This window comes from Zonotrichia albicollis, chromosome 8 (genome assembly GCF_047830755.1).
Source record: "Zonotrichia albicollis isolate bZonAlb1 chromosome 8, bZonAlb1.hap1, whole genome shotgun sequence".
Classification (NCBI taxonomy): Eukaryota; Metazoa; Chordata; class Aves; order Passeriformes; family Passerellidae; genus Zonotrichia; species Zonotrichia albicollis.
The window spans coordinates 17,701,662-17,723,014 of NC_133826.1; the positions used below are offsets into that span (position 1 = coordinate 17,701,662).

The 21,353-nt window shown below is 40.6% G+C and overlaps 1 protein-coding gene across 2 annotated transcripts; it reads left to right on the forward strand.

Annotated features, from left to right (window-relative positions):
- The first annotated feature begins 3,517 nt into the window (after positions 1-3,517).
- Positions 3,518-17,844, forward strand: RWDD3 (RWD domain containing 3). 2 transcript variants are annotated; one of them, XM_005482061.3, is made up of 4 exons: positions 3,518-3,671; positions 8,945-9,423; positions 10,134-10,249; positions 10,348-17,825. In XM_005482061.3, exons 1-4 carry the CDS (start codon positions 3,587-3,589, stop codon positions 10,460-10,462), a joined length of 795 nt encoding a protein of 264 aa, XP_005482118.2. In that variant the 5' UTR covers positions 3,518-3,586; the 3' UTR covers positions 10,463-17,825. The 2 variants fall into 2 exon arrangements, with proteins under 2 accessions (XP_005482118.2, XP_026646296.2); XM_026790495.2 differs by lacking the exon at positions 3,518-3,671 and adding an exon at positions 7,518-7,984 and having other exon boundaries at positions 10,348-17,844.
- The last annotated feature ends 3,509 nt before the right edge of the window (positions 17,845-21,353 follow it).

Consider the following 21,353-nt stretch of genomic DNA (forward strand, 5'->3'; position numbering starts at 1 on the left):
GCCAATTTTGTGGTAACTACAGAAAGTTTTAGCTATTTTGCTAACATGCTGCTGTTCTTGCCTCCAGCTTCTGAAGACTATGACCCCATAAACCTCCTGTCTGCAGAGATAGCTAATGCTTTAATTGATCATTAGTACACTTTCAAAATGAGTTTCCATCTGCCAAAAGATTAAGTGTCTCAGGGAATTGACTGAGAGCAGTTTGATGCATGGAGGATAAATGCAAGTGCCTTTAAAAAGCACTGCTAGATCACAAATCCTTGAAAAACTTGCTTCTAAAATACTTACAAGGAAAAGTAATAGGAAAGGTTTTTCCTCTGCTTTGTTTTTCTCTCAAATTAAGTCCTTTTTTATATATCAATGAGAATTTGTTGCCTCATTTTCAAGAACTGAAAAGCGAAACCTCATGAAAATGCTGAATTTAACCTTACAGCAAACCATGCAATTTTCGGCAGCTTTAATTTGCAATGTAAATTTTTTGTTAAATGGGTTCATTTAAACTGTAAAAAAAAAAACCACAGGAAAAAAAAATGTTCCAGTAGCTGTACTTAAGAATACTAGGAGAGAAATACTTCCATGTTTTATCATGTGTTTTCACAATTAGTGGGATTGCTTCTCTTTCTATTTTCTTCAAGCTTTTGCCTTAGTTTATTTGAAAAGATTTTTACAAGTTTCCTGTTGGTTTCTCTCTGCCATTTTTGTACAAGGCACTTTGGGTAAGACTTTTACCATTGCAATAGCACTTACAGTTGTTATTAGAGAAATGGTAGCTTCTTTCTCAGGTCTCTGAAAAAGTGGTGCTATTTAACTCAGGCAAGGACAGCTCTGGCTGTGTCATTCTGGCTGCATTAGAGCTGGCAGCACTGTTGTATCAGAAAGTGTGGGCACTGCAGCAGTGCCAAAGGCAGAGGTGTTGCACTGGTCAGCTGCCACCTTCGCTGTGGTTATGGGTTCCTCATCAGTGTTGGTCTTGTGAACCCCAAATGGGCAATTGCAGTGATCCCTAGACCTCCTAGTGTCCTTCATGCCTTCTGGAGGATGTGCTTGTAGCACTGCCTGCACTTAGGATTGAGGAGGTGGCAAAGGGGCTGGCATGGAATTGATGGTAAAAGATACAGATGGATGTTCCAAATGTACTTTTTTCCAAATGTCTGTCTGCTCCTGTGGGAGGATGGATTGTAGAAGAATAAGAGTTAGTGCTGAAGGCAATCTCACCCCTGAGGAGCTGCAGCTGTGCTAATTACCGGTATTAGGAACAGGCCTGCCCTTAATAGGCCACAGGTGTATCCAATGAGTGTTATAAAAGGGTGGGCTGGCAAGTTGAGAGGGAGTTGGAGTTAGCTGGCTGTGAGGAGCTGCCTGTGAGAGATCGTAAAAGAAGGTATGAAAGTTTTGCGGTATGACAATGACATACTCCTTCTCTGATTTGTCACTCAGGTTAGGGAAAAACTGGTCCAAATGCACTATTTTGTATATATTCACTAGAGGTTGTTGAAACAATACCTGGCTGAGGCTGTAATTATACTGAATGGGAGGCAAAGAATACTGTTTTTGCAAATAACCCTGGGGAGATTAACCCAAATATGAAAGGTTGTGTTCTGTTTGCCTTGTCAGGCAAAGTGGAGATACTGGTGGCACAATTGTCTTGTGACAGGATGTTGGAGCTGGCTTAATGTAGGCTGACTAAGAAGCAAAGCTTTTCTTTTTTAACTTTATTTGCTGTGTGTTGATGGGGAAGTATTCATTTAGAGAATGCGGCTAAAATTCTATCAAACACTTCAACGCTTGAAGAAATAAAGAGAGGAAATAAGATCTTGACTTTCAATTGTAATAATGCAATATGAAGGCCAGATTGTAACTGTAGATGTTCATTTCAAATTTAAATATTTAGCATTTTCAGTTGTCTGTGAATACACGAAAATTTATTACGTTAAGATGGAATTTAGATCTTTGACATGAAGCTGATATTTTCATAGAGTGAAAAATATCAAGCTGACATTATACTGTCTCATTTGATGACTTCCAAATGTCAGAGTGCAGTAACTTATTCATAGGGACCTCTATGTCTTGTGATAGTGTCAATTCAAAAGACATTTACATTGACTTTTTTATTTAAACATGTAAAATGGAATATGCAAAGTGGCAGAGAAGAAGGGGGAAAGACCAGGGCAAGGAAGTTCTTAATAATAGAATGGAGGCACTTCTAAGGCTAATTTCCACCACAGCCTTCTTTCTGACAGTGGCCTGCCTGTGCTGCTCCCTCCCAGCATCTTCCTCCTCCCCTGCTCAGCCACCATTTAGTTCTTGTCATTTCAACACAAGTTAGGGGTTAGAAATCCTGAAAAGTAACCCCCCAGCCCTTGCTTTTAAAAGTGATTTTGTAATAATAGGAGATACTGGATGATTTTGCCTGGGAGTTAATTGATGCCTATATAATTTAGATGAAAGTTACTAGGTTCTTATATAGCTTGAGTTATAAGATCTCAGTATAACTTGATGTATCTATATAAACTGATATCAATATAACCTAAATAATTACTTTTTATATATCTATATAATGTGAATCATAGTTTATTTTATACCTATATAACTTGAATCATAATTTTCATACCTATATAACCCGATATAAATAACTTTTTATATATTGTAATGGCTAGTATATGGTTAACTAGTTGCTCACTGCTGAATAAACAAAAAAGAAGAAACAGCTTGCCAGGTGGACAGCTTTAGAGATAGGTAAGTATAGTACTAATGAGAAATTGACAAGGGCAAAGCCACAAAACAAAGAATTTGGGTCGGTCAAGACCAGACAGACCAAGGAACACCATAATTGTGCATGTTCTGATGACAAAGTTGAAAAGTTCAGATATGAAGAAGACCTTGGAAGCCTTCATCAAAGAGTCCTGACAAACTGGGGAGGCACAAGTGTAGTCCAAAAGAACGGTCTAAGAACCACCATATCACACAATGTAAATTAGTTGTGGAGCCTGTGTGATGATGTTGTAGTGACACGGTGACCAAGCAGTACTTACTGCATAAATATCCCACAGCACAGACACGGGTGGGTGAGTTAGGTGGAGACAGCCCCCTCACCCCCAGCGCTGCCATAAGCAAACGCCTGCTCTACAGACACTGGTCTATGGGGATTTATTTCCAGCCTGTCTTTCGGGCATCATAATGGTGCTGTTGGCAATGCACAACCTCGGTGTGAGGGCTGGTAGCGGGCTTGTGAAGCCACAGTAGTTGATTGTAAGAATTTTTATTTTGTATTCTAGTAACTGTTTGTGCAGGGCTGTGTGTGGCTGCGATCTGTGTACAGCCCAAGGCCAAGCCGGCTCTTCCTTACGTGGGTCAGATCGTCGCACAGCGCTCCGCTGTGAGGCAGGGCCGGGCGGACGCAAAGAGGGACACATGGACACGGCGCGGGCTCCTCGGGCCAGAGCGGACAGAGGGACGCGGCGCGGGCCGCACGGAGCGGCCATTTTGTTCCCCTCGCTGCGGCGCGCTCCGGGCCGGCGGCGCCCCCTGGCGGCCATGGTGCAGCCCCCGCGGCCGGCAGGGGGCGCGGCGGCGCGCGCCGGCGGCCATGTCGGAGCTGGCTCGGGAGGAGCTGTCGGCGCTCGCCGCCATCTACTGCGAGCCGGGCGCCTGCGAGGTGCTGGCGACCTCAGGTGATGCGGCCGCGCTCTCTGCCCACAGCCCGGGCTCGCCCGGCCCGACCGGGCCCCGGGAGGAAGCGCTCTGGGGCCGCTCACGGCGGGGCTCAGCCCGGGGCAGCACGGGCTCAGTCGCTCGCTGCTGTCGCTTGTCGCGTGTCCCTGCCCCGCCGGTGTCTGTGCTGGCGGCCGCGCTTGGGGCGCGGAGCCCAGCGGGCCCTGCTCGGTTACAGTCAGGGACCTGCTCGGTGCTCTGCGGCCCAGCGCTGGGAGCGGGCTGGCTGCTCTCCAGGCAAACGAGCAAGTGAATCTTGTACGCGTTAGCAAGCCCAGCTGTTGTCTGGTAATAGTGAGTAGGGTACAGCTGTTGCAGTGTCTAAGAAGCCTTGGGTTATCTCTGTATTTTTCTGGGGTAAGCTGACTACCTGGGCACTGTGACGTGCCAGGTATTACTGCTGCTTCAGCAGGATGTTACGGCTGTAGGTTTTACAGGGTACTGAGGCTGATACTCGTGTCTGCCGTGGGTGGAATGATCAGGTTTGTAGTACTTGCTACCGCTAGCTGCTGGATCCTGTAGACAAGGAGTGCAGTAGATGCCTTCATGGTTTGTGCGCCAGCCATGGTGGCCACTGATCAAACATAGTATTAAGAGATGGCTTTTTTCAGTCTGTGCTGTATGGTGCTGTGACGATGCCTCTTCAACAAGGGAGAATAAATCTCAGTAGTTACAGTGTACAAGAGCAGCTCTGTCAGGCTGAATTGTCAGGTAGGATATGCAAGTGTTGGTGTCTAGATACAGGCCATTAGTAAACTTTGCTTGGTGCCTACCACAGATGTGACAACTCTTAGATATTTGTTGGAGAGAGATACACGTGCACATATAAGCCCAGAAGATGCCTATGCTGTGTGCCACAGGTCCCCAGTGCGTGGGAGCTGTTGCAGGGTTCTGCCCAGCTCCCCCACACAACGATGGACCCGGAGCAGCTTCCTGCAGTGAAGTCCTGGGGATTGCTGCTGGAGATGGGTGCAGCGGTCAGGTTTTGTCTGCACATGCATGTATTCAGCCCTAAAGAACTGAGATTGATAATGAGAGTTTTTTTACTGTGAGGGTGACTGAATGCTGGAGGCTGCCAGGAGAGCTTGTGGAGTCTCCCTCACTGGAGATATTCTGAATATCTGCACGTTGTCCTGGGCAGTTGTCCTGTTGTAGTGACTGGGCTTGAGGGGAGAGGTTGGATGAAGGCATTAGTGTCTGTAGGGAGCACAATTAACCACAGTAACCTAAAACTACCAATTTTCTATCTAGATACGCGACACACTTCCTGCTTCAGTGCAGGCTTGTAGTTCTGCCATTTAATTCTGCCATTTAATTCTTTTAAATTGGTATTTAGGCTTGTATTTTTAAAATGTGATTGATGAAATGTTTCAACTGAGCTTTTTTTTTAAGTGAAAATTCCAAGAATGTTATTTTGGGCATAGTTTGAAAAAGCAGTATCCAGGCTTATCAGATGTTAATTTTAAAAAACGTGAGGATATCCGAGCATTGCATATACACATCTGTTCCTCCAAATCTGTGCTTCATATATGGAAAAATGATTTTGTGTTCATAAGTTACTAGAATCTAAAAGGTTTAAAATCCTTTCTGGACATAAAGTGAGGTGCCACAAGTGCACAATGGGAGTAGACTATTTTATTTATATTATGTGATGTTGGAGGGCCTCTAACCAGGCTCTGTGTTTATGATGTGGTAGGATCAGGTATATTTGATTGGTTTACATAGTTCTGCTGGAATTGAAAAGATTATTTTACAACAATGGTTATTTGTATTTTTCTTACTCTTGGAATTTACTTGTTGGAGCTGTAGAATCTCTAGTCAGTATACAATTGACTTGCACTCCAGTCATTAGATTACATTTGCTTTAGCTCTTCAAACCATGTAAATTGTCATTGACCAAGGGTGCACAGACATAACTTCCAGGAAGACTGTTATGTTATGCAATCTCTAAGACATTAAGAGTAATTTGTGTGTAGATCCATGGGATCAAAAAGGAGGCCATTGGGGATTCGTGGTTTTGAGTAATGTAAGAGAATGCTTTTACAGGTCTCTTGGTATGGTAAAAACTTTGGTTTTTGAATTTAACAATGAGGTATTCAGAATGTAAAATGTGTTTTTATCAAAACCAATGTGTGGATGAATTTAAATAAACTAATTACAGTGTATCTTTTTTACCTTACATATCTATTTGCAAAGATTAGTGTTACAGATAGAAATCCATAATTTAATTGTTAATCTGTTCTCTTTTGGTCTCTTCACCAAGCTTGCTATAAAAATATATTTAGATATTCTAAGCTTGTACGTTAGTAGGTGCCATTTTCTGAATTTACAAATAGACTGCATGTGTTGCATAAAATGCCTTTGGGCAGGAGAGGAGGGGGATATCTGTCTGGTTGACATGGAACATAAGAAAAAATCTGAAGTATGCTAGAGCTAAATATACTGATAAGCATGCAGCTATGGGGGGAAATGAGTTAAAATGTATTGAGTTTGGTCTGATTAGCACATTAAATGCCAGCAGAACAGTCATACCTAAGCTTTTATTTCAGAAATAATCATGTTGCTGCGAAGACAACTCGGCCCTCGCAGCATGTGCAAACAAAGGAAATATTTCTTTGGAGCCAGGTTGCGCGGGGCGCCGCTGGTTTGCTCTTTGTTCTGCCACTGTCTGCAGCGCTGGTGCAGAAAATGGACGCTGCAAGCTTTAGTTAAACTTAGATGCTGTAGCCCTGCAAAGGTCCTGAACTGATTCTGCTTTCTAAAAAAGTAAAGTCTGAAGCAGATGTAAATGAGCACGGCTGGGCTTTTTCTGATGGCTCAGGGTGATACACCTTGGGATGCGAGGCTGTTCTGCCTCCTTCAGATTAGTTCATCATAAGGAGAGGTGTGAGATTTTTTGCAGGTTTAAGAATAAGATCACTGCAGCAGGAGGCCCTTGTCGGAGGGGCAGGGTTGGCCTGTCTGTCCGTCTGTTCCTTCCAAGTTGGTGAGGTCTGTTGTGACAAGGTAGTGGAAAAATCCTAGGAGGATTATCAGAAAGGCAACATGTATTTCTGTCAGTGTAATTAAGCTGGTGATAGAGCAGTATTTTTCAGTTTATATAGGCTGTATGTTTTAAAATCTCGAGGCAACATAGTTGAAAACAGAGTGATTCTCAGGCAGGATTCAGTAGTGCTGGCCCCATTCAGGCAGGTGCCAGGCGGGGCTGCCCTGAGTGGGGGCAGCTGAGGGACGTGGGGCAGCAGCGCTGTCTGGTGCAGTGGCTGTGTGTGCAGACAGCTCCGTGCTGGCCAGGAGGGTGCTGGGGGCCCCAGGACACGCAGGGCAGGTTTGCTGCCTGTGCCTGTGATTGTGTATGCTGAGCCTGGTGTAATGGCAGAGGAACTACTGCTGCTGGCACCCAGGAAGAAACACTTGTTAGGGCATGAGAAAACAGAAATGAGGAGTGGGATGGCTTGAGGTCCTCCTCAGTAACTGCTGGCCATGTGCAAGGGTCTTCTTCCAAGGCTGGTGTTTTTTCTGAGGAATGCATTTGTCTTAAAAGTAGTCTGAAGCCTTTGATAGGGACTTGGAGGATAGAAGATAAAGAGTCATTTCCTGTTGTCTGGAAATTACTCTTTGACATGTGGTGCCTGTAAATATGGGCACGGTTGGGGGTGATTTCATTGAGATCACTGGAATTGCATCTACTGCTTTCACCACTGGATTTGACTTGGAGACTTCTTCATAGTACTGCTAGAATTTCATTATTGGATTTGGAGGTATGCTGATTTTATTTTGTGACTTCTCTGACCTTGAGAGTTTTTTGTATGACCCAGGAAGGAGGTTTGAAAACAAGCTCTTGGATAAGCTCTCTAAAGTACTTCTGTCTGTCCAAGTCACTTTTAGGTTCTTTCACTTTTTAGTAGGTTTCACATATAAAATCATACACTTTATGTGAGAGGCACTGTGAGAGGTTGGTTAGTGGCATCAGTAATACTAATCAAACATAATTCATCTGACTGTCATGTAAAGGAAGGTAAGGTAAGGTAGAGGGGGAAGAGTGCAAGTCACTTCAAAAGACCTGCTCTGAAACTCAGCTCTCCTCTAATCTGCCTTTCAAATCTGGCTTCTCCTGCCCTCATAGAGTGAATCAACCTGACATTTTAGCAATTTTGAAAGAAAAGGAGTGAAGTGTTTAGAATGCATCAAAGGGGTGAAGCAGAGAACATCTGAAGATCATCTTTTGTCTGATTGATACCCTCTTACTTCATGGCAGAGGAGCGAAAGAAAGGTCTTTGTCCATGCTTTGTACTTTGTCAAGTTTTGTACTGTTTTTCTGTGAAACTTCTAGTTAAGAAGGTTTTATTTCATTAAATGAAATACTGTACATAACTTTAATATTAAGCATCTTTGCATCTTTGATTGTGTGATTTATCAGGATGATGTGATCTTCAGCCTTTCCTGCTGCATACTGAGTGTATGCTTTCCACTCTGAAAATAATTCTATTCTTAAGTAGCCCTACAACAGATTTGAGCAGCTATGAAGATAATAAACATACATTAATATGAGTACATGCATAATTAGATATGTATTATCTAGGGTCAGGTGTCCAACAGAGATGGTTTCCTTATGTCAGTCCAACTGTTGTAGAGGAGTTGGCAGAAAAGATTTAAGTGTATTTTCTCTGCAAGTTGTAGGGGACAAAGAATCTGACTTCTTTCTTTCCAAGTCTCTGCTTAGTGTGGAACTGTTTTTGAATGGTTGTCTTAAATACCTGGTGCAAGTCTGTTTGCCTTGCATTAGTATTGATGTTAGAAGTCTTACAGATTTCTGTAGGAGTAAACTTAGGGCAGTGCTGAGTCCATCCAGAAAAGTCTCTATTTGCAGTTGCCCTTGCTTTTGCTGTTGAGCTGTGGAAGCTGAGTTATGTGTTTGAGAGAGACAATTCTTTATTACTGGCTTGTCTAGACTTTGAAAGAGCCAAAAGGTGTGAATGCTTTTTAGAATGTGTTAATAACTTTTCTTCTACTATGTTATAGAAGTGTTTCATTTCAGGATTCCCTGCAGGTATAGCTTGAGCCATTGGCTGCAAGCCCCTACCCTGCAGAAAAAAAAATCACCCCCTCTTATTTTATAGGAAATGTGAATTATTTGAGTTGAATTGTTAAAGAAAATAACATGATTTAGTAATATATATGTATTTCAACTTCAAGCAAATTATTAATGCTGATTTTTTTTTCTATTTTCCAGAGACGCATGGAATCTCATTTAGAATTCAAATCAGTGTGAAAGAAGTGCTGCATACAGATGTACTTTTAAAGCTGTTTTTTCATTTACCAGTCAATTACCCATCAACCGTACCAGATATTTCTGTTACCTCAGACCAGCTTACAAAGGCCCAGTGTGTGGATGTGAGAGAGAAATTACTTGAAGAAGCCAAGCAGCATCTTTCTGAGTCTATGGTACACGATCTGATTCTTTGGGTACAGCAGCACCTTAAAGATGTCATTAAGCAATCGGCAACAGTTTGCAATGAAAAAACTACTTTGTCAAAAGGAACAGAAGATGGTATCTGGATGCTCCTTTTGCATTTAGATCACATGAGAGCAAAGGCAAAATATGTGAAAACTGTGGAAAAATGGGCTTCAGATTTAAGGCTGACTGGAAGACTGATGTTCATGGGCAAGATAATATTGATTCTTCTTCAGGGTGACAGGAACAGCATTAAGGTGCAGGAACAATGAATGCTGACTAGTTGTATTGATTTACCACTGAAACCTCTGTGTCTGAATATTTTGTGTGTGTTTTTCCAAGATTAACAATTTTGGAAGCAAATTGATCATTATGAGAGTAGGAAGACCCAGCGACTTTATTCTGTATTTAGGAAAAAGGTGTTCTATTCTGTCTCCAGTGATACCTGTAGACCCGTGGCCTGTATTGCTTTGCTTCCCATTAGAACTACACCCTATATACCCCATATCCCTTTGTTTCCTGACCTTAATATGCCTAGATTCAGTTTCCTATATTTCCCTAATGCCGAGAAAGTGGAAAAGTTTTTGGTGAGGAATTAATAACAGACAAATTTCTAACTTAGTATTAACTGTCTCTTTCCTTAAAACCGCATGGTGCTCTTAGTGCATGCCTGGGCTTTGGAATTCTTGTCTGTATGTACAAACTCCCACTGCTTTAGGTGGGTTTTTGTGTTGATGTTGGAGGAGAATGTTTTGGCTTTTCTAACTCCTGTTCTCTTAATCAGTTAGGCCTGCTTAACTTAAAACTGATGAATAGAAGCAGTTGTGCACTTTTTGGCATGGGCACTTTCAAAGTTTGATTGCGGTGTTTTAAAAAAGAATACATTTTGAGTGAGCTTTTGCATTTGACTAAAATTTGGAAATACTAGGTGACATTTAATATTGTGGGATTTCTTTTTGTCATTTAGGAGTACTTGATTCTTCAGAAAACTTCTAAGGTGGATGTGGACTCAAGTGGAAAGAAATGCAAAGAGAAAATGATGAGAGTACTGTGTGAGACAGAACTACAGTCCCAGCATAAAAGGTATAATTTAGTACTGTTGTGGGTAGAAAAGTAACAGAATTGGTAATAACATTCTGACAAATCCAGGCATATTCATGAGTTTCCCTTTTACAATGTAGGTTTCAGATGTTTGAAGTCAAAGAATATTCAGCACTGGAGGAGTTACAAAAGGAATTTGAAACTGCAGGACTTACAACTCTTTTCTCTGAGTTTGTGCCTCCTCTCTTAAAGTAAAATTAGAAGAAACCACTGGACCTCTGACCAAAGCAGTAGTTGACTGCAGATGCTGATGGAAGATAAAAGGACTAATGTGGCAAAACAATCTTGAAGCTTTTCTGCAAGAAATACCAGTAGTAGTCATCCTTTTGCAAGAAAAAGGCAATTAATACCTTAAGAACTGTTAATTTTTTGACATTCATGTCAAAAAACAATGTGATGTTGATTGTAATAACTGCATGGCAAGCATGAGAGACTAGGAAGAAATAATGCTACAAAATAGTCTTCTAGTCAGACTGTTTTATAGTCCCTGTTTTCAGTGCTCTGTTTCCTCTCTCTCATGGTAGAATGTGTCAATAATGGCTTGTTAGAACACATGATTAATTTTGCTTTGGAAGACTGTATGAAGATATTTCCATAAAAACATAGCAAACACACATTTAAATATGTGAGGACAGCATACACTTAATGTCCCTTAGGAGTTCATATGCTAATTTTTCATTCTCCCTTTAATTGATTACAAACACTAGATGGTTGATTTGAAGAAAAAGCTTATGTCACTTGAGGCCTGAAAAAAACTTAGAAGTGTCTTTTTGAATATTAGTTTTTATTCTAAAATTTATAAAAACGCCCATGTGGAGGATTTAAATTGATAAAAAGCTGAGGTAGAGCCAATTGTAATATTTTCTTTAGTAGTTTACAGATGTCTTTTTTGCACTTTATCTGGTTTTACTGTCTGTGCAGCTTCAGGTATCTTGATTTGAATTAAACTGTTGGAGCAGTATATATGCAGACTTTAGTCTTCCATCTTTCAAGGATTCTGCCAAGTTGTTTTTGTTTGTTTATTTGGGGTTTTTTGATTGGTCACTGGCCTTGGCCAACCTGTAAATTTTTTTTATCAGTAGTTTGTGCTTTATATCTGTATAATGTTACAAATTATATGCATAATTTTATGAATTGTGCAAGTTCTGTTTACCTAGGGAGGATTGGATACTTATTTATTACAATTATTTGTGTATCCTTTGGTTTCTATTTTACCTGAAACCATTCTCTACAAGACTAGATAAATTATCTAGTAATAAAAATTTTGCAATCATGATTTTCTTAGTAGCTGGCACTGCCATTTGCCATTTCAATTGGCTTTAGCATGTAGCTAAACGTGTGCTTTACTGCTCTCTAAAATTCAGTCTCAGAAGCCAAATGTCTCATGTATTCTGTAATTAAACAGATTTGACCAATTCAGTATAAATTAATTTATTTCCATTGTTCTGGGGGAAGATCAGAACTATTTGTTTAGTTCCGAAAGTGTGGTTTGGCAAATCGTTATGTAAGATCTGATTTCCTGTTTCATGCTCAGACCATGAGATCATACCTCTTCCTTTATATATTCTGGAGAAGTAACTAAAGCAGACTAGGAAGGTTTTTATATTTTACTCCTTGAGATATCAGATGCATAAAGGGTTCTATATTGTTTGAGAGTCTCTGACGTTTTTCAGGAGTTTGGTGATTTTTCTAATATAAAGTGTCTCAAATATATATGTTGCATGTTATTTTATGCACTGATGCAAGTTTACTGAGATAGTAGCAAAGTTCTTCTTAGTGAGTATTTCATGTTTACCACATACAGTACTTCAGACTCAGTAGAAGAGAGACTGGGTTGAACAGGTTTTACAAATCTGTTCTATGTTATTTTAAAATTGCTTCCTGAGGGACAGGAAATCTAATTTTCTATCATTTTAAGTGCATGTGAAGATGAATCCTCACTTTTACAAAGAAGAATAAAACACAGAAGTATCTTTAAAATATTAAAATAACATGTATTTTAAATTACAGTTTCCAGAATCAAGTTGTTCTCAGGTGTTGAAAAATTATATGTCAGTGCAGTATAAAGTTTTGAAAAGCTGCAGAGAGTCTCTCCTTCTACTGTGTGACACATCTGACAAATATCAAACTCAAGAAAAGACCTATGCCTGTACAGCATAAGGAAACATAATCAGTATCTCTCTGCAAAACTAAATTAAGATTTTGTATTGTAAATCTGATGATTTTCGGAATCAGGTTGAATGGCATTAACTGCTTGTGTGATCTCAAAATGCATGTGACTTCAAAAATAATTGAGCCATAAGTTGTGATCATCTTTCTTGCAAGATTAGATGCAGACTTAGTAAAGTTTTCCTCTCTTCTAGAAAAGCCATTTGTGGTTTCAGTGGCTGCTAGTTGCACTTGAATATAAACACATGTATTTTTTGAGTTTTACTGCCTGATGCCTTCCTGGTCAACTGTTTGGCCAGAGCTGGCATTGGAACAGCCAATTAAAAAGAAAAAGTTAATGATTGGGTAAGTTGCAGCTCTCTCCTGATGTGCGCTCATCTTCCTGCCAAATGAAGTTGTAAGAAGCTGGATGATTTCTGTGTTTCAGGAGATGGAAAATGCAGTTTTTACAATGGATTTTTACCATAGTTAAATTTGTTACTCACTAGCTCACGCTGGACAAATCCACAAGTTCACTGTAGGAAAGGACTACAGTTTATAGCTTGGTTTGATGTGTCTCAGGAAAATTACAAATCTGATCAGCTTGATACAGTTCAGACAGCAGAGAACATGAGAACTGATGTCAGTCTGATTCTGTTAAAGCAAATGCTTTTGCCTACCTATCAATCAGTCACTTATTTTGAAGGGTAGGAGGATATCTTCTGTTCAGACAAGTAAACAATATTTTTAAAGGCTGTTCTTCTGGAAGGATGTTGCAGCTGTCTGTTAACTGATGGTTTGTTTGCGTTCATTGTAAAAAGAGATGAGCTAGCCTGTGAACCTCTGGGACACAAAAATCATCAGAATGGGTCCTGTGGTGCATGTTCTGCCTTCCATGGGAGCTGAGGCAGACACAGGAGAACAAAATGCACAGATACAGAAGAATAACAAGCAAGGAAAAAATGCATCACTGTGTAAAAAGTTAGTGAAGAGGATGTAACTATTGGAATCTGACAATTCAGTTGCAAGGAAGAAGAAATCCACAAATTAAAGGCGATTTAACAAATTAGAAGCTAGCATTCTTGTGGGTGTGATGTTATAAACAGTTCTTCAAACAGCATGGTCAGTACGGCCTTGTTTCCTGTGGCCTTGCTAGTTTCTAAGCTATAGCACACATGAAGCCTTCCCTGCAGGAGATACATTCCTGGTGGTTCTCCTTGTGCCTGGTATTGATTGTGCATAAATTGGTTATTTCTTGCATAAATCTTTAATGGATGAATAGCGTTTTTTCACCTGTTACCTTCTTCATCAAAGTTGTGGGTACTTGGTTTCTTTCAGGTTGTTAACCTTTCATTTTAATTGAAATGACTTAAATTCAGAAGTTCTAGGAAAACTTTGTAGTAATAATATGCTTGCTTCTGTATGGACAGCACAGATGTATAATCATAGTTTCCTTTAAAAATCAGGCTAAAATGAAAGATGTTGCAATAGGAATGACAACTTGAAGAATCAAGTTTTTTAGGACAAAAGAGGTTTTTTTGGTCTTTTTGAATACCTTTTTTTGTCTTTTGGAATACCGAATACCTTGGCTTATTGAGTATGAAGAAAACAAAAAATAGGTTGAGGAAACAAGAACAATACAGAGGAGGGAGATAAATGGAGGACATCAGTATTGGGAATTCACCTGGTTTTCATGCTTAGTCTCAGTAATTCTTCCTCCCACCACCCCTAAATTTGTTATTTAATGTTACAGGGAGGACAGGACATTGTAAGAACTCATATATGGAAATCCTTGACACAATCAATTAAAAATAAATGAAAGTAGATTTGATTGTTTTGTGGATCGGGCTGATTTTTGTGACTTTGTAGTTACATCTCGTTTTCCTATAACAAGATGTAACTACAAAGTGAATGACCCACAAAACCCACTGAGATGAGTATAAATTATATGCAGAGGTACTGTAATGAGCCTTAAGAAACTTCATAGTGGAAAAAATATTTTGTTTACGTTGTTTCTTTTAAAAATAGTTTAATAAACCCTACACATGGATGATTTAGAGCCTAGTGTCCCTTGATTTGTTTAGCTTTATCTGTGAAAATACAAACATAACCATGCTATAGTACATTTGAAATAAGATGATGAAATGTTGCACTCACTGTATTTCTGCCAGAGTTTGAGACTGAAATTGCTTATATTATGAAATAGTGCAACTGCTGGAATCAACTTTAATATATCTTATAGTAGTACTAAGCATTATCTTCCTGTCTTTTTGTGTATAACACATGCAACACTGGCAGCACTCTGCTGTAGTATTATATTTTGTATGTATACTTAATTTTTTGTTATCTTATGCAAGAGTTATGATTGTTTATATTCTTAATTATAGACATAAATGGAACTTGGAATATGCTGATAGCATTTTGCAGCTGTTTTTCTCTGCTATGTTTGTGTATTGGCTTTTATATTAGTTTGTGTTGTCGAACTTCAAAGTATTAATCTGCAGTGAAGAGAACTCGTTAGGGTAACATAAAAATTTGCTTAAAATGCATTAATTTAAGGAGTTCTTTGGACTCTAAAGGTGAATCCCTTAATGTCTTGAGTTAATAATGCACTCAGATGCTTTAATTTTATGCTAATAAGGTAGCAACTGCTGCACTTTTGGAATTTTCTTTGTTTCTGAATGTAATACCAGTGATCAATTTGTATCCTGTGTTACAACATAGCTGATCATGGAATTGAGGGAATATTTTATTAGTATTTCCCACTGTAAATATCTCTGATTCTTTACAAGTATACATTATTATCTATTGTAACTTGAATGCAAAGCATTATTTTAGGATGAGACTTGTTACAAAAGAGCTCTGCATGAGAACATTAACTCTACTTTGTGCTGCTTTTCCTATTGTCAACTTTTACATTCCTGCAGCTATGGGAGGCTGTCCAAGGATCAGTTTCCTGGAGCTGAGCTTAACAGGCCAACCCAGTGTGTCACACTAGATCTCAGTGCCAGCTGGGTGGAGGCAGGCTGCTCTCCAGGCCTTTGTGGGACCAATTTTGATAACATCTAACTGCCACTGAAGGGATTAGCTGGATATTTCTTGAACTTTGTGTAGAGAATTGGTGGAATGAATTCCACCAATGCAGAATGTGAGTGGTTGGCTGCTGCTTGATCTGAGCTTTACATGGGGAAAGCTCTCTGATACTCCTTTTATGTTAGTGCCACAGAGGGTAATAAGCTAAGTTTACACATGTGCTAATCCCAGGGAACACTGCACAGCAAAATCAGTGCCACGATTTAAGACTGAAGGTGGTAAACTCAATGTACTTGGACCATTTTTGAGTTGTACTTAGAAAAAAGACCAATGGAAAATGATTTTGTTGGTCTCTGATCAGTCACTCATCTGTAGTGGTATAGAGACAGGGTGCATTTTTATGGTAGATGGTGCTATGACTACCTTTCAGCCAAGATACAATAAAAAGCAGGTTTTTTTTTTGAAGTAAAATAACTGAGTTGCTTGTGAGAACACTGTCCATGTGAGATGTTGAGCAGAAGCTGAGCTGCATGGATTGAGCTGTGCCAGAGGCTGATTTTTATTTGGTGGAAGTGGAGGTGTTAGAAAGGAATAGACAGCAATAACAACACTGGTGATGTGGCTCTCAGAGAAGCCAAAAGGAAGGGTTTTTGCATGGATTTCTCTCTGGAAAGAAGTTCTGGAGTATAAGCAAAGAAGTTTCTACTGTATCCAAGCTTCAAGTAGAAATGTCTGAAATAAATATGCAGCTTCATTGTCATTTTCTCTTTTTAGCAGAACCAGCATGCAGAACTGAGAACAAGTAGTGGAAGTTTTCACGAGTATAGAAATGACAAACCTCACTCAAGAGCTGTAGGCTGTCCATGCAGGAATTAGCACAGTTCTTAGAAATTGTCCTCAAATAACTCAGAAATGACAGAGACTGTGTAGAGGCAACAAACTCCAAAAGTCTCATGGTTTGAAAACCAGGCTGTTGTGTGTCTGAGCAGTTGGGAGGATTGATGGAAGAGGTGCCCAGCAGCTCCCAGGAGCAGATTTTTCTACAAAAATTGAGCGTTCTGGAAAGCAAGGGCTAAGGGGCTAACAAATCACTTTTGGGGAAAAAAGGTTCTGCTTACATGTGGAATCAGAAAATAGAGGTAAGTGTTTAATTTTTACAAGACATTTTCTGCATTGATACTATAGACACATGGTATGGAGATTTTAGATGGTCCTTGCTCAAATAGTGTCTGATGTCTTGGGACCCTGATGTATTTCAGTTCCACATCAATTAAGAAGATTCTTGGGTGATATTGGTAGTCAGTGGCATGAAAAGATTTAAGTACTGCAGTCTGGATCAAGGATTTGCTCTGGAATTAGGGAACAGCTTTTAACTATTAATTAGACAAGGCACATCTAATATGAGCAAAAACAGGAGGGGAAGAAAACTTTCCACTGGAATAACTACAAGAAATCCAGAAAGTCATGTTTCTGAGGTGTGGCAAAGGAAAACTTCAGGTTACCCTTGCCCTGACAAGGAGCCAAATGCTACAAGCTCATCTAGGTGTGAGGGTATCAGTCAGAATTTCTGGGCTGTACAGTCAGTGCTGGGCACAGTATTTGTGTCTTCTCTGCCAGCATTGCACCAGATTTCTTTATTTTTTTCACTCCCTTTAATTTTTTAATTTATTTGAAGGCAGCTGCAGAAAGGGAGCTTGCTATGAATTCTGTTCTTACAATACTAAAAGATGCTGCACGTTTCATTCAGACTAATTTTGAAGAAGCAGGGGAATGCTTTTTAAAACAAATAAGGGAACAGAGATAAAATCTCAGGAGAAGCTGTTAATTTACATATTGGAGCAGTGAAAAAAAAAAAAGATGTATCACAAGATGAAGAATCATAAAGCAGAGTGGGAATAAATATGTCCCCGCACTGGTCCAGAGCTGCCATCTCTCCGAGCTCTGGCAGAAGCTGACGTTAGTGCTTAGCAGAGGAGAACAGGAATTTCTACTCAGTAGTGCCTGATGCTGGCACTAAAGAGCTTTTTGTGCTGGAAGACTGGGGACAGCTAAAGGAAAAGCTTGGAAGCACAGGCAGCATGCTGACAATTTTTAGGGTCTCAGCTTTTAAACAGTCATGAAAGCTGGGCTACTCACTGTGCAACACCTAATACCCACAGGAGCTCTGGTACTGGCTCTTATTTAAGAGATCAAGTCTATTAGAAAAGGTAACAAAATTGAATTTGTGTAATCATTCCCAAAGAGAGGTAGTGATTGTAGAGGCTGAAGCTGTTCAGTACTGGAGAGCACTGGTTTTGGAAAAATTGAGAGTTTTCAGCAGTGGGGCAGTGAAAAGCTTAACCGTGGGATTTTTTTTTTCATGGTTCTTAGCTGTGAAAACGGGAAAAAAACATTGATTCTTGCTTATGTAATTATGGAATATTTTTTTCTAGAAATTCATTGCTAAGTTGAAACAAATGAGTTGTGGATAATTGTTTATCAGCAAAAGTTTTGCTGCTTTAGGTAGAATGTGAGAGAGTTCTGAGAGAAATTTTAACTGTTAGGTTTCTTATGGATCTGAAGTAGGAATGAGTTACAGCTCCCTAAAATGTCTTATTAACAGCAAATCATTAAATAACTGACACAAGCATTAGAAAAATTTCAACTGCTGTGGAATAAACTACAGGAAAAAGTTGTGAGTATAACTGCTGTTATTCAGTATTTTTCAGGGACCCTTGGGATTAGCAGCAAGGGGGGTCAGAATTTTCTGAATAGTAATAATTTCATTTTGTTTTCCTTAGCCAGCAAAGAGTTTCCATTTATGCCAGCTTTCTGACATCAGAAAGAAAAGGGATATAATTCTGGAATACCATGAAGGGGTAACAAATTTTAACAAATCTGTAGGTCTCATTCATAAATTTCAAAACCAAACACCATCGAACCCCAGAACAGAGAAAAGATTACCTTCATGATAAAATATAGCTTGTGGCAATCTGAAATGGTAGCTTTTGGGTTGTGTACATGTATTTGAGAGATTGTCTGCACAGGTGTCTTTTTGTTTACTTTTGTTCTTTTTTTCCTGTTAAAGCCAGAAGGGATGCTGGAATGCGCTGAAACATTTGAGCAAGAACTGGTATGTGAACAAATAACCTACAGTAAATCTCAGGTTACTGCTCAAGGTCAGACATGATGTGAGCTGTTCCAAAGGTGTGCTGAGGAATACATTCAGTGCAGGGAGCTCTGGGTGAGCCCCAGCTGCAGGGAAAGGGCCTGAACTGCTGCCCTTGACCTTGGCCCAGCTGGGGACTGGACAGAAGCCCAGGGTCCCCAGACATTCCCACCCTTGGGTTGTGAGGGGTAAAAGCCCTGGTGTTCCTTTGTTTGGGGTCACTCCTCAGAGGCACCAGCTCCACCAGTTAGTGTGTTATTTAGTTATTGCACAATGATCAAATTATCTTCAGGAGCAGGGATCTGAGGCTGTGCCATGGCACAGCTGGGGTTGAGCTGGTAGGGAAGTGCGGTGTGACTGCGAGTGGGATGTGCAGCTGGGAAGGGGCCTCAGCCCCAGCTCCAGTGGTGTGAGAGGCATGGCTCCTGCATGGCTGGACAGGAACAGGGAAGCTTCCTTAACAGGGACTAGTTACCCTTGGATACAGAGGAAGAAGGATTGAAGTTCTTCAGAGAACAGGAAGCCTTGGCAATTCTGGAGGATAATTACACAATATGGTAAAAATCAGAAATGTGCAGTGGTTAATGTTACTCTTTGCTCCATTTGGCTTCACAACTCCTTGTGTAGTGAATGCAGACAGAATGGTAATTAAATGGCTAGTGATTACTAATTCTAATTGAATTATTAATTGTAAATAAAGATGTAGTGATTGGCTTATGATGGCAGCATCCCAAGGTTTTTAGTGATGAAGTGTCATTTCCCTGGAAAGCTGTAGCTGGCATGGTAAAGCCACTGCTTCCCACGGAGTGTGCTTGTGGTCAGGACAGGCTGGGTTTTACTTCAGTGTCTCTATTTGCCAATAATCACCTAGAGAAGAGAACAGAAGTTTGCTTGTTCCAGGAGCAGGCACATGCTGCGAGCAGTGTTCTCCCAGGCTTTCTCTCCTGCAGTTTGTGTTGGTGCTGCTGCTGGCTGAAGGGGCACCAGATGGGCAAAATTTCACTCTGGCTGGCCCCAGAACTGAGGAACGGGCTCTGGCAGCTGGGGCTGGAAGAAATGGGAAAGCCATGTCTGCTCTGCCCAGGCAAAGGGAGCAGAGGCTGTTCCCAGCTCTGGTTGTTCCTGGCCACCTTGTGACAGGCACAAGGGTCAGGTGGCTATCAGGGCTGGATTTAGGCAGCATGAGGACTGGTACTGACAGGGCCTGTGGGGACACCTGACTGTCACCCCACATACATTATGTGCCACATTGTCCCATCAACTGTCCAATTTACAGGGGTGCTTTTGTATATATGGGCATTTCTAGCCCTGACACAAGGGACTGCCTTGCTGTCATGAGGATGGGAGCATTCCAGAGCTTTGTGCTACAAATCACCATCCTTTTGTCTTTTTACCATGAAATGTCTTTCCCTTTCTACTCAGTAAGAAAATAACCAAATGGTGAAAGTCAACTAGACAGCAGAATACTGTTAGCATGGAATGTAACTGTCAATCTGTCACTTATAGAAACGGAACAATAATTGTTGTTCCTCTTCAGAAATGTAGTTTGTGGAGTCTCTATAAAGGCGTATTATTTAGTGCAGTGCAAGGAAAATTCCTTTTTCCTATCTGAAACCAATTTAATGTTAACTGATGAAACCATTAGAAGATACTGAGCCCAGTATGAATCCCTTTGGTGGAATACATGATGTGGAGGAGGGGCTTATCTCACAAAATGCCTGCCTCCATTTTGGAGGTAATGGGTTTTTTATTTTTTCGCTTTCTTAATAATAGAGGAAGAGAGAGGGATAGATCTGCTAGAATATTCTCCTTATCATCTTTGCAGCCTATGGTCTCATGGAGAGGAATAGCTGAGAGTTGAAAGGGGAAAAATCCTGACTATTGTGCTTTCCCTGAGATAAGAAATATTTTAGAATCCCTTGTCTCATGCATGAAGCCTGGTAAAAGGGTTCCATATTAACATATGGAAGAATTTTTTGGGAAAAACAGATCTTAGCCTCAGGAGTCTGCTTTTGACTCTTGGCTTGTCTGGGTGTTTTATATGTCTTTGAAAATGAATGTTAAAAGGGGGACTATGAGCCACACAAGCTGAGATTGCTGCATTGACCTCAAGAGGTGAAAGCACACTTGAAAAGGTCTGTTTTAAATGTTTAAGGAATTAATAATTGCTGAAAAGTGCAGATACTTGAAGAACAAGTATCTTATATGCCGTGTACAGACAGATCTGGCACTCATGGGAGGCATTTGTGACAACAGTCTTCCAGTGGGTGACATTTATGTACATGATAAAGAGACAAGACCTCTTTATGTAAAATTTACAATGAGCTTTCTAATGTTGTCAGTTTTTTTAGGCTTACAAAATTGTCTCTCTTATAAAATTAACTCCTCATGTTCGGCCATTGGCCTTTGGGAGGTGTGGAGAACAGTCCCACGGGTGTGTGTGGCAGGGGGTGCACTGGGTGCCAGTGGGCTGGGGACACTCAGAGACACAGGACAGGATGCTGCTGGCCATGGGCATGTGGCCATCAAAATGGCTCTGGGCAACAGCTGCTGCTGTTTGAGTGCAGTCAGCCTGGAGGAGACTGAAGTGAGACCTCTCTGCAGTTACAGCTTCACCATGAGGGGAGGACAAGGGGCAGACATTGATCTCTTCCCTGTGGTGACCGTGACAGGACCCAAAGCTGTGTCAGGGAAGATTTAGGTTGGATATCAGGAAAAGGTTCTTCACCCTGAGAGTAGTCAGATGCTGGAATCAGG

Coding starts and splice junctions, on each gene's coding strand:
- RWDD3 (XM_005482061.3), top strand. CDS start 3,587: ATGTCGGAGCTGGCTCGGGAGGAGCTGTCGGCGCTCGCCGCCATCTAC. Junction 9,424..10,133: donor GTGACAGGAACAGCATTAAG/GTGCAGGAACAA, acceptor TTTGTCATTTAG/GAGTACTTGATTCTTCAGAA. Junction 10,250..10,347: donor CTACAGTCCCAGCATAAAAG/GTATAATTTAGT, acceptor TTTACAATGTAG/GTTTCAGATGTTTGAAGTCA.